This window comes from Brachycentrus maculatus, unplaced genomic scaffold, assembly GCF_059751285.1.
Source record: "Brachycentrus maculatus isolate JH-2025_06_01 unplaced genomic scaffold, ASM5975128v1 h1tg000281l, whole genome shotgun sequence".
Classification (NCBI taxonomy): domain Eukaryota; kingdom Metazoa; phylum Arthropoda; class Insecta; order Trichoptera; family Brachycentridae; genus Brachycentrus; species Brachycentrus maculatus.
This window is the reverse complement of record NW_028281032.1, coordinates 313,282-327,073: the sequence shown is the minus strand read 5'-3', so window position 1 is coordinate 327,073 and position 13,792 is coordinate 313,282. Positions and strand designations below refer to the sequence as shown.

Here is a 13,792-nt window from a genome sequence, read left to right as displayed (position 1 = left end):
GTTGGTTAGGTAATAATCAATGTAGTTAAAATAACAACGCATTTTTTCCTGCTGTTTAAAATCGTGATTTTTCAAAAATAAATGTAGATATATAAAAAAAAAACTTAATAATTAAATAGTGTTTTGAAAAAATACTTCGCGAGAGAATATTTATTACAAAAATCGACTAAAACATTATTCCCATCCCTAGTGGTTCGATAAGAACGGCTGTATGCGATCTCAATCGCTCAAAATATGTTGAACGCCACAAACAATTCTTGCACATACGTAAAATATTATAAGTATTTATATAATAATCAATAAACGGTCCAAGCGTTGCTTTGGTATTTTTTACCAAGTGCGATATTCATTTCATGGTGTTGAGTATTTGGAGGGGTAAAATCTGTGGGATGCTGCGCATTTTCTGCACTCTTCTAATTTAAGGGGGTGAAGGAATCCTTTAAAGACAATTAGTAAAAATGTGAATTTATTATTATACTTCCAAAATACACGCCGAAGAAATAAAATGTGACCTTTTTGCGAGGTGATCATAACTTCAGAAGCTAATATAAATGAATTTATGTGGACAATATGTATTATAGTCCAGGGTGATGACGGGTGGCACAAAAGCAAATAAAACTAATAAATAAGCTAATAAATCCGATTTAAATTGGTTATAGACGCATACTGTTCTCACTCAATGGTGCATAGGGTATCGCAACGAGTCGGCAAGGTGTTATCTTGACCGTTATTTATACGATACGGATGATGTTCCACTTAGGGTGAAGGACATTACCAGCATGATGGAAAAGAAATGGAAGAGGAATAAATAGTAGATGGTGAATGAGAAGTAGCAATGGATTGTGAATTCATGTTATGCATATGTACATATGTATATGTTGGTCAAGCTGCTGTTAATGTTAATGTTATACACGTTAATGTTATACTGTCAACGTTAATGTTATACACGTTAAATAATTAAATAGTCCGCCTTCGTAGTGTAATGTACCCGCTACATGGCAAAAAGTGTTGTTTTTGCGTTTCGACGAAAAGGTATTGTTTAATTATTTTTTTAAATATACTAAATATGTTTCAAATGGAGAAAAAACCTTCAGGTTTTACCTAAAAAGATCTGTTGCACAGTAAAAAGTTCAGGCTTGATATTTATTTATAATACATTGTATTTTATTTTTAAACTTTAAAAACGTTCTCCTAAAAAATCAAGTTTATTGATTTACGACGTTCTTCAAAGGACTGAGCGACATGTCTCTTTCCTTCTCCCTAAATTATGATGTATTACCTACTACTACATTCAATTTAAACAACGCACATAGCTACAATTTGTGCCTAGGTGTACAAGTGACCATTCTTATTTTCTTTTCTTCTCGAATCAAGAGTACATACTCTGAATTATCATAATAATATGTATACCCAGCCACTCAATCTCTGGACACGAACATCTGAATGTATAATATGCATAAATAATACGAGTATGTGCATAATGTGAGGTAGTTTTTCTCAACAAGTTTCACGCGTGAAACTCCTTAAAATTGAAATCCGCATTTTTCATACACGAAAGTTATGCATATTGTATGTAAACAGGCGCTTTTTTTAGATTGCACTTTGGTTTTGTTTGTTCATATTCAAGGAATCTATTGTTTTGAGTAGACCTGCTCTGACCAGTCAGCGGAGTTATAAAAAATATATATTTTAATTAAATTTTCATTAAATTTCTAAAATGTAACACTGTGAACATATACAAACGTGAAGAGAATTGCATATTATCCAATTCTTTGATCGCCAAACCATTCCTTCATTCTGCTTTTGCTCCGGATTTTCCGTCTTACTTCCTATATTTTTATGACTGAATTTTGTTTTTAAATTTTAAAAGATTAATATTTGTGTTTTTACTATTCATACAAATATTTCAATTTCATACTATTTCTTTGAGCCTAAGCGGTTGATTATTAGAAAAAGGGCATCAAATTGTGGTAAAGTGGGTTCGAACCGAGAAACTCTGAGTTAAAAAAGTCCACGACACTAACCACGGGACCACAACCCGACACTATTACTATATAAGTATATTATTATTTTATAAGTGAGTAAGTATTATTTATATCTTCAAAGGACTTATGCAACTCAGCAGTTTAAAACTTACACTGCTAATGCAACCCTGAGTGCCCGAGTTTTACTATTATTCTCCTTTCCTATCCTATATTACCTTTTATTCATGTTCTTTTCCTTTCCTATTTACCAGTTATGTTCTCATCATGAACCTTCACACATCACTTGTTACATATCCAATCAAATATATTCCATTCTTATATCCATGTATCTGGAACGCGAGCCTGATCACACGTATAATCCCGATCGGGTTAAAACCGCATCGATTAGATTTGGTGCCCTATGCTCCACATGTGTTTAGGTAGAGGAAAGCATAAGTGTAAAAATCATTGAGATTAATGTACAGATAAAATTATGCGGGCGCTGCACTTCGTTCAGAAAAACAAATATTTATTAATTGAGGATTGCATTACAACTATTTGTGACCACCATAAATATAATATCTCCTCATCACATCAAAAACGAAAAAATCACAAAGAAAACTGCTCGAAATAATAAATTCTACCCACTTACATTTTCCCCGTGAAATTTTACTTTTACAATGAAAAAACTATCTCTATGTGCAAATACCCATATCGGTTGGATTTTTCCGCTACAGAAAATCATTAGATAAACTGGATGGCTTGACATTTTATTAGCAAATTTCATTGTTGATCTGGAAAGGTTTATATTAAAATAAGACTGTGAGAGTTATCTAGCGACTAATGCGATAATGATTTTTCAAGGATATATTTACTAATGCCATCTAGCGACCACTCAGTAAAATCTGAATAAACGTTGTAAAAACGCTGCTTGTAAAACCGACTAAACAAGACCGATTTATGGGAATATTTACTATGCTCTCTCATCTGGTGGTCATAATTCAAAGCCGGAATATAAATAAACATTGTAAAATCGCCCGCTGTTTTACCGACCGAGCACACGTCACGGCTATACCGTTGGGAACAACGTTGCGAGCCGAGCAGCTGTCGTTCTTCGACGTCGGAAAATGTCCTTTCCAAAATGGTAGAATCCCTACAAATGTTTTTATTCCTTTTCAAATCCAAGTACCGTCGAAAATACTCGTGGCTGCCGCCGTTCCTGTGCTCAGTGCTGTTGTTATTCGTGTTGTTCTGCCTCGAGCAGGTGTCTGGCAAGTGCAGCGATCAGACTTGTGCAAATGGGGTGTGTAAAAATGAGACATGTATATGCAACGAGGGTTGGCAGGGATCAGAGTGCCAGTACTGCGGGGGAAAAATTAGGTAAATTTAATCCTTTATCAGTAATTATCATTGCTGTTTTACCGCCATTGTTTGATAACTCGGTTCAGTGACCTAGGAATCTGACAGATTCGTTTTTGAATGTCAAGTTTACGAATTGATTTTGAAACGCTCTGTCTTCACAATACATTGCATGTGTATGAACACTCACTTAGCACATATTCCCGTGTCAGCTTTTCATAAAATGCACCAAATTTCGTCGCATTAACGCAATTGTTCTACATGCAAAATGTAAACATGGAGTCTGGTCGATGACATGACAAGAACAATGTTTATTTTCTGGCAGTTTTCGGGAAAACACTTTTGTTGGTGATACAATGCAATTGGATTGATATTGTTGTAAATTATAAAACATGGCTCGTATTCTGTAGGTAACCACATATTTAAACGTATTTTTTTCTGTACTAAAACCCACACATTCAATGGCCTACTTCACAGCTTTGTCTTTTGGATTTTTGAAAATATCTAAATTTAATTAAATTTATATTTATGTAGTTCTTAACATCAAGTGTGTATGTTTAAGCAAGTCATATGTATATTTCTGTTAGTAGGTTAGGATTTAAAAAAAATATTTATATCCCAAAGTAAGACATAGTTTCAGCATCATAGTATTAGTTTTTTAAGAATTTCATGTTTTTAGTTTTAAGCAATCAAGCAAGTACTGTGTAATACCTTTTTGTCTTACGGTTATAAAGATGGTTAATTTTTTTACATACATAAATAATGATGCAAGTTTTTAAAATTTTAAGTCATACTGTAACACATCAAGAAGTTAAATGGTAAATATTCGCTAGTCTTTTGACAGTATATGTACGTTTGTTGTCGGTTATTAAAATTCACAGGCTTTAGTTTATGTAAACTGGTCAGTTTCTTTTAAAATGTTTTGTAAAATATCTTTTGCTTTTCACTGACTACAGTGAAACCTCTATCTATCGAATAATCGTTTTCCCGGATGTGTCGTTTAATTCTTCTATCCCGAATTCATTTCATACAAGATAGATCGCATCAATCGTTTCTATCCACCATTTTACCGCATTCATTGTTTGAATCACGCTGCACATTTGACATATCGCTCACTCCTTTCAAGAACGTCATGAATAAAAAATCGTCAATTTTCAGTTGTGCATGTTTTCAGAATGCCCAGAAAATGTACTATATCTCAGCAAAAGAGGCATATTTTCAACTTAATATTTACCCGCTACAGGGCAGAAAGTATTGTTTTTGTATTTTGAAGAAAAGGTATTGTTTAATTATTTTTTTAAATATACTAAATATTTTTCAAATGGAGAAAGAACCTTCAAGCTTTACCTAAAAAGATCTGTTGCACAGTAAAAAGTTCAATAAGTGGCTTGATGTTTATTTTTAATACATTGTGATTTCTTTTTAAACTTTAAAAACGTTATCTTGAAAAATCATGTTTTTTGATTTATGACGTTCTTGAAAGGAGTGCGCGATATATATATATATATATATATATATATATTTTTTTTTACATTCTTCTCAATTTTGTTACAATTGATGACAATATTCCAACGTGTGGAATAGAAACTAAAAAAAAAAACTTGTGTGACTTTAGGTTGACAGATACAGCAGAGGTCGATATTGATAAGGAGGAGCCGCTGCCTGTACTTTTATTTTCAGAAACATGCACACTCTTTTAAAAATTAAAAGCTTTCTACTACGCACATTCAATAACTGATGCCAAAAAAAAAATATTTGCAAAGCCTAAAATATACTGTTGATTTACGGAAATAAAACAGCCAAAAAACAAATGTCCATGAAGATTATTTACAATGCAAGAAACTTAAATATTTTTTTGGTTTTGTTAAATAAACACATTGTTTTGCATCTAAAATTTGTATTCTGCTTAGAATTTTAACCTAACCATTGTTGTGCAGATTAGGAGGACGGTATCTTTACTCGATTGTATCTTGTGTATTGACTTCTTAATCCTGCATTCATTGTTTTCCCGCATTCATGGTCTATTTTAATAGGTCCCTGTATCTTCCGAATGGGTCTATTCAAAGATTTATAATTTTTTATTCCACCCAACTACAATATTGATAACACAACTTGGCCTAGGCAACGAATGGACATTGTCTTACCATCAAGTATATTAAAAATTATGTAATTTTATGTGTCATAAATAGTGTATTTTTTAACGATATATTTGATATTATAATATGAATGTTTAGAAATTAAGATTATGTAAGCCATAAAGGTAGTCGAGAAGAACAAAGAGACGCAGTTCAGTAAGCTCTAAATGTTACAAATACTGTCCCCACCCCATGCAACGCCTTTAAAATCGTATATAAGGGGTGGCGAACAAAATTTTGTGTGCGCAGATTAAATAATATTCAAAACGTGTATACGCCGCGCTTGCTCTGTTTTTATATTGGTGTCGCTTTGTTCTTCTCGCCCCTTGTGTTTTGTAATTTTCGATATATTGTTGTAATTTTGTTATTTTCACACTTATAACTTTGTGATTTTTTAATAAATAAAATATTGCGCGTTTCCGTCTTCCTAATCAAAAGTGTTCCAGTACCGTAAAGCAGTAACAGTCCCTTTAAAAACGATAGTTAGAGGTTTCACTGTACTTCCATAATTTATTGCCGTTTTTGATCAAACAATTAGTTACCAAGCGTAAATATGTGTGAATGATATAAAGAACATTGTATTGAATGAAAGTAAACTGTATTTGTACCCGACTCTGTGTAAATATTTGTTTAATGATATCTAAAGCTTAAAGTAAACAAGGTGAATTTTGTTGATACATATATTTGCCCAGTTTATTTGCATAATATAACCATCATAAGAATGGTTTCAGCATTTACGTTATTGCGTTAAAAATAAGTTTTTCTTCTTTAATTAAAAAATAATGCCTTCTATATCAACATTTTGAGTGTGTCCAAATACTTGTTCACAAAATCTGGATTATCTCCAATTACAGGAGTTATTTACATATTATTTTTTGACATCTCTTCAAAGATCCATATACTTCTTCATCTTTGATGAGAGGTCAAAAAATAATATGTACCTTGTATATCAATTTACAATAAGCTTGATTTTAGTTTTCTTAGTTCTCATTATTTTACCATAGTATATTTAGGCTACTTCTACTACTCCAACTACTACCATCATCACACTGTTTCACTGCAGGGGTAGGCAAAGAGGATGGAACGCTACACTCTTTTGTCCTGACATACACTCCTCGATTCCTTCACATCCATACATCTAGTCATACATGCCATCCGCAGACTTTTGACACCACCAGATTTTAGGTTCTGATTGATCTGATCGTGCCAGGTCTCACATTCACCACATATATTTTCTCACTCATTCTCTTGTTATCCATTTGCTCCACATGTCCATACCACCTTACTACTTCTACCAAAAAAAAAACTAAAAACCAAGGGAGTGTTTGTAAATGAACTAACAATACTAAATAACAAATCTCCTACACCCGTTTTGGCGCACAATTAATATGGCAGCTGTATATTTTTATAAAATATAAAACAATAATGCACAGCCGCCTCCAAATATATATAAATATATATATATATATATATATATATATATATATATATATATATATATATATATATATATATATATATATATATATATATATATATATATTTTATTTATTTATTTTTTTAAATTTTTTTTTTGAATATTGAAAATATTAACTTTGTGGATATCATAGTGATATATTATTTTGACAAATAAAAAGACTTTGTTTTTCGATCCACTCACATTTCGCATGATGGTTAGAAAAAAACAAAGTCTTTTTATTTCTCACAATAATATAAATATTTTTTGGCTAGATGTCAGTTATTGGTTATTGCTGTCTATTGCATGCTATGTAAATTTTATTGTATGTATTTATTTTAAATCAAACACAGATTTTTTGAGTCTACTAAGTAGACTCAAAAAATCTGTGTTTGATTTAAAATAAATACATAAATTAAAATGGAGTTCTACAAATTAAACGCCAAGTCAATAAATAAATTTTATTGCATGCTATTCGGCGAATTTTTAAACTGGTACATTATGAGATACGAATCTCAGAAAAATCTTGGTAAAATAGGCATTAATGCTTGTTATGTAGAAGACAAAATTTATGACCAATATATATTTTATTTATTTTTTATATTATTATTATTATTTTTTATTTGTATACATTTATTTTAATCACAATTTTCACATATTGAGAACTTTTTATTTGCATTGGCCCACCAAGCCACCTTGTGTGTCTTGTCGGTGGAGTTCTTTTTTAATACATTTTTTTATTGTTTTTAATGATTTTAACCTAATATACACACAAAAAAAGAGAAAAATTAAGAATGTAAACATTTTACAATTTTCATAAAATTAACTCTTGATCATTTACCCATTCCTTTATTTTGCCTTTGTTCCATATTTTATTTTGACCTCTAACATCCGTCGGCAACAAATTAAAAATGTTCGGGACGATATATTGCAGTGTTCGACTCCCATATTTACTGTTAATTCTTGGGACTATCAAACCTTCGCTGTGTTTAAATCGTGTATCATGGTCGTGTACTAAAGGATTTCGATATTTTTGTCTAGTTTGTTGTTCAACGATGATATTCCACGACCGGCAGTAATTTTAAATGTTTATGTATCAAAATTGGATTGACCTTTTGATTATATATATGACTGGGCACAATATAATTGTAAAAAAGTTCTAGAAATATGTTTTATGGAAGTTCAACTGCATGTGTAATTTTATAGATAGCTTAATTTTAGGCGAGTTCATATAAATATGAGCATTTTTTATTTCATCTTTTTAGTAAGGCACAGCTATTTATGCATGTCTATAAAGACCGGTTCTGTAACATTGAAATAATATAATGTAGTTGTGATAATACGAGGGTTACTTCTTAAGTTTTAAGACAGACAAGTAAAAACAAATATTTACCATCTAATGACTTTATTTTATGTATTAATTTTAAATCAAACACAGATTTTTTGAGTCTACTAAGTTGTATTTTATTAACAAAAACACATAAAAAATTAATATTGTGACAATTGTTTCGCCTTGTTAGGGCATTATCAAACGAATGTGGACATTCAACAAGAACCTAACTATGGGTATTTCAATGTTTTAGAATTAGTACATAAACCCTGATGATGGCAAGGTTGATGAAAAGTGGTTAAAACAAAGTTGTTTTATTTTATAAAGTTTATTTATATTTCATTTTATGTCTTCCCGCATTGCTTTGTACATTTGAATACGCAAGACTGTTTCGTGATGATGTTTTTTCTCTTTTTTTAGTCATTTAAATAAAACATTGATTTTTTTTCTAGATTGGTTGAGCCGCGTGGATATATCCACGATGGGCCGGGAAATTACTCTATAGGAGTGAAATGTAGCTGGCTGATAGACGCCGGGGGGCCCAACAGCACCGTGAGACTCCACATTGAAGAGTTTGCCACTGAGTGCGGGTGGGACCACCTCTATGTGTACGACGGGGACAGCGTTGACTCTCCGCTGCTGGCCGTGTTCAGGTATCCCCATATTCAATATTAATATTGCTTACATCTAGATTACTTTAACGTATTCATTTTATTTATTTATTTATTTAAAGTACAGAAAAGAAATTAGTACATTGGCGGGCTTATTGCTAAAAAGCAATATCTTCCAACGAACCAAAAACACACTAGTGCAGTGTTTTTTAACCGCGTTGGAGATACCAAACCCCACCAGTTTCATATGTATAGATCTAGTACATTTGTTATGACCTATTTGAAGTCCCATCCTAGTAAAAACAATATAGACAATGCAGAGTAGGTGCATGGTTTTAGCGTTTGAGCTCTTTTATTATTGTTATTGCTAGATTGATATATTCCTTTCAAATAATATGCTAGATCTATTGAATAAATGAATATATCGTATGTCGTATCATTTTTCATAAAATCGTACGATAAGTCGGGTGTGTGTTTTGACCTCCGCCGAACCCGGGAGACTGGCTCACCGAACCCCTGGGGTTCCATAGAACCACTGCACTAATGATATTGATCAAGACGTTTGACACCATATAAAGCTGTTTGCAATCAGAGGGTAGATAGTACTTTTCATTCTGGCAGACCGCTGGCGATTGGCAAAAATAAAAGTCCCGCGCCAATTTCTTTAATTTGTTTTAAATCGCTTTATTTTTGTCCCCCTCTGTGGCGTAATGGTTAGCGTGTTTAGCTATGGTGCTGGAGGTCCCAGGTTCGATTCCCAGGGTGGCTGAAAATGAATATTAATACTATTTATATTTGAAGCACTAACTAAAATTTTCCATTTCATAAATAAAATGTAACTTTATTTTTTAAATATTTTGTTATAAGTTAATTATAATTCCTACCGGTTTCGAAGCTAACGGCTTCTTTATCAAGACTGATCTATCTACTTAAAAATATTCAAAATATTTTGACGGCTAGGAAAAGAAGCTAGAGAAGATCTCAAGTGGCTTTATTTTTTTTATATTGATTAGCAGTCACAGTCAAAAGAGATCAGGGATGTTGAGTGATTGCAAACATATTTAATAACGGACTTTTAGAAAAATCGTTTACTTGTGTATTTATTAGTTGTAATATATTTGTTCATATCGCTCACTCCTTTCAAGAACGTCATAAATCAAAAAACTTGATTTTTCAGGAGAATGTTTTTAAAGTTTGAAAGTAAAATACAATGTATTAAAAATAAATATCAAGCCACTTATTGAACTTTTTACTGTACAACAAATCTTTTTAAGTAAAACCTGAAGGTTTTTTCTCCATTTGAAAAATATTTAGTATATTTAAAAAAATAATTAAACAATACATTTTCTACAAATTGCAAAAACAACACTTCCTGCCCTGTAGCGGGTAAATATTAAGTTAAAAAATTGCTGCTTTTGCTGGGATATAGTACATTTTCTGGGCATTATGAAAACATGCACAACTGAAAATTGACAATTTTTGATTTATGACGTTCTTGAAAGGAGTGAGCGATATGTGTAATATATTTAGACCTTTATTTTTATCAAATGGGAGATTATTTTCTATTAGATGATTGGCAAATTCGCCAATCAGAGATTGATGTATAATATGCATACAAAAACATTGGATAATTCTTTTTTTTTTCTTTATTTTAAATTCTTTTGCATTACATAACATAAATTCAAATACAAAAAATATCAATAAAATATAAATATGAATACAAAAAAAGATCCCACAAAGGCATGGCCTGTGTGTGGGTATACAATATAATATAGTCATAGTAAAGGGTGTAAGGGTATAGGTATTATAAGTAGAACTAGAATAATAGTGTTAAAATAAAATACAAAAAATACTTGACTGTCAGAAAACAATTTTATATTATTTTTTTTAAATAAAATTAAAAACTTAAAAACATAAAAAAGATGAAAAAGTAAAGTTAGCAAGCATGTACCACAAGAAAAAGGAGCTTAAATCTGTCTCTTCAATAAATAATCTAAGCAAATTTTTAAATTTACACAAACTTGGGGAATTAACATCTAACAAATAGTCTTTGTGGAATAAGTTGAACAGTTTTGGAGCTATGAAAAATGAGTGTCTTTGCGCAAGTCTGGATTTACAAAAAGGGATCTCTAATAAATTATTCGTTCTTTGGCTAGATCTATTATTATTTTTAGGAAATAAATGTTGGCGCATAAAAACATATTTTAAAAACTGTTGGCAATAGATTTCTCGTAGCTCCAAAAGTTCAGCTTCCTGAAATAATTGGTTAGAAGGAAAAGTTGATTTTTTTCTCTTTCTTTTCTGCCTTTGAAATGAGGCTGGCGCAGAAGGTAAAAATACCCTTCCCGTCCTTAAGCATCAATCAACCCAACGGATAGAAAGACCTTTCCCTTCCTTAGTGTGATAATTTCTAAACGGAAATGGCAGATACAGCAGGAATGCATTTTATTTTGGAAGCTTCATTGTTTACTAACAAATAGTCGTATTATACTCTATATCGCTCACTCCTTTCAAGAACGTCATAAATCAAAAATCGTCAATTTTCAGTTGTGCATGTTTTCGGAATGCCCAGAAAATGTTCTATATCCCAGCAAAAGCAACATATTTTTAACTTAATATTTACCCGCTACGGGGCAGAAAGTGTTATTTTTGCATTTTGAAGAAAATGTATTCTTTAATTATTTTTTTTAATATACTAAATATTTTTCAAATGGAGAAAAAACCTTCAGGTTTTACCTAAAAATATATGTTGCATAGTAAATAGTTCAATAATTGGCTTGATATTTATTTTTAATACATAGTGTTATATTTTTAAACTTTAAAAACATTCTCCTGAAAAATCAAGTTTTTTGATTTATGACGTTCTTGAAAGGAGGGAGCGATATGTGGTCATTCCTATCTCTCTCAAAAAGTCGTTCTGCATTGAGCCATGCTTTGATAATTTTACAAAATTACGCTAAATTGATGAATATTTTAAAATAGATGTTTTTCTGACCTAAGTAATTGAGGTTAACGCTCATAATTTTTATATTCATTCATATATTTTTCATCATAATCAATGCATTATCCCTGAATATGTCGTTTTGTGCAGTAAAAAAGAGATAACAAAAAACATTAAAATTTTAAATGTTGAAATACAGTCTTTAAGAGTTTATTATGTTTTTTTTTAATTATCTGTATATATAGAGTATTGTTCTCTCTTGGGTCTTCTTATCAACATTTTCTATATATGTATGTTATTTTTACTCATTCTCTGTTATTGAATTCATGCAGTATTAGTTTGATAATAATTTAGTTTAGTTTTTTGACCGCCTCCGTTGTGTAATGGCAAGCATGCTTGGCTACCGTACTGGAGGTCCCGGGTTTGATTCCCAGGGGGGGTCAAATAAATATAAGTGATTTTTTCACTCTTATATTTATTCAATATTACCTTGGACTGGTACCGGAAGCGGGGGGCTGATCACCTTTCCTTCATGTGTTAACGATCAAGATAACAATGCGTTTATATGATGCAGTGCCCTATGCACCATTGGGGTGCGGATAAGGGTTTGAATGAATGAATGAAATGAAATGAATAATTCACACAAACTTCATTTGATTCCGTTTGTTATTAATTCTTGAGTTCCAAGGAAAAATCTAAATAAATACTTCACCAATTTCTCATTAGATGGCCCTACAATCAGCCTTTTTTTCAAAAATATAGAAAATTGTATCGATATGTGAAAGGACTTGAGACCGTTGCAATTTACAGGTTTCGAGAATTAATACAATATGGATGTTCAATAATGGGCAGAATGGTAAACGTTACACAAGTGTATAAAGTGATCGCTTAAGCCGGCCAAATGCCAGGTCGTAAGCGCTGGAATCCTCAGACTTCCGTCTTCTTTTATATAAAGAGAAATGATAGATGTTTCATATCAAGATGAGATACCTTTAAAATATAATCTTCGCCAATGAAGCCTTAGTTCAAATATTATTATACCAGACACTGGATTACTCACCCTACGGATAAGATGTCAATTTAACCCTTTCCGGTCCCCCAAAATTAAAAAAAAAAAATCTAGGTAGACATTCCAATTGGAAAAAAATTGTCCTTTGCTCCACATACTGTTGTAATAAATACGAGTGAAAAAAAATTGAGCTTGGAATTTAAATAAATAATACTAATGATGAAAAAAATGTCGAATAACATCCGACATGGGACCTAAGAGGAAAAAATCGATGTTGAATGAGATTCGACATTGGACCAGTAAGGGTTAAGGTGAGACACCTTTAAATAAGGCTTAGTTTGTTTTAGTGATTGATGTTTGCGTTTGTTACAGCGGCCTGATGTACAAGGATGGGTATGCAGTGCAGAGCATCCCCGAGATAATGACTCACTCCGGCTCGGCGTTGCTGCATTTTTTTTCTGACGATGCCTACAATATGTCTGGGTTTAATATCTCATATGCTATAAACGCCTGCCCCAGCAAATTCTCTAGTCTTAATTGTTCAGGTATGTAAAATAATTTATTCTCATAGTTTTTTTTAAACATATTGCTCACTCCTTTCAAGAACGTCATAAATCAAAAAACTTGATTTTTCAGGAGAACGTTTTCAAAGTTTAAAAATATAATACAATGTGTTAAAAATAAATATCAAGCCACTTATTGAACTTTTTACTGTACAACAGATCTTTTAGGTTAAACCTGAAGGTTTTTCCTCCGTTTGAAAAATATTTAGTATATTTAAAAAAAAATTAAATAATACATTTTCTTCAAAATGAAAAAACAACACTTTCTGTCCTGTAGCGGGTAAATATTAAGTTAAAAATATGCCTCTTTTGCTGGGATATAGTACGTTTTCTGGGCATTCCGAAAACATACACAACTGAAAATTGACAATTTTTGATTTATGACGTTCTTGAAAGGAGTGAGCGATATACTCAGTACAATAAT

General features: G+C 31.6%; 1 protein-coding gene across 1 annotated transcript in view; it reads left to right on the top strand.

Annotated features, from left to right (window-relative positions):
* Positions 1-3,017: 3,017 nt before the first annotated feature.
* dsd (attractin-like protein dsd) overlaps positions 3,018-13,792 on the top strand; it is a 44,043-nt gene continuing 33,268 nt past the window's right edge. Inside the window, exons 1-3 of the mRNA XM_088267086.1 lie at positions 3,018-3,344; positions 8,697-8,897; positions 13,178-13,350. Of these exons, the coding sequence (XP_088123212.1) occupies positions 3,106-3,344; positions 8,697-8,897; positions 13,178-13,350 (613 nt within the window). The 5' untranslated portion in view covers positions 3,018-3,105. The remainder of the gene's footprint in view (positions 3,345-8,696; positions 8,898-13,177; positions 13,351-13,792) is intronic.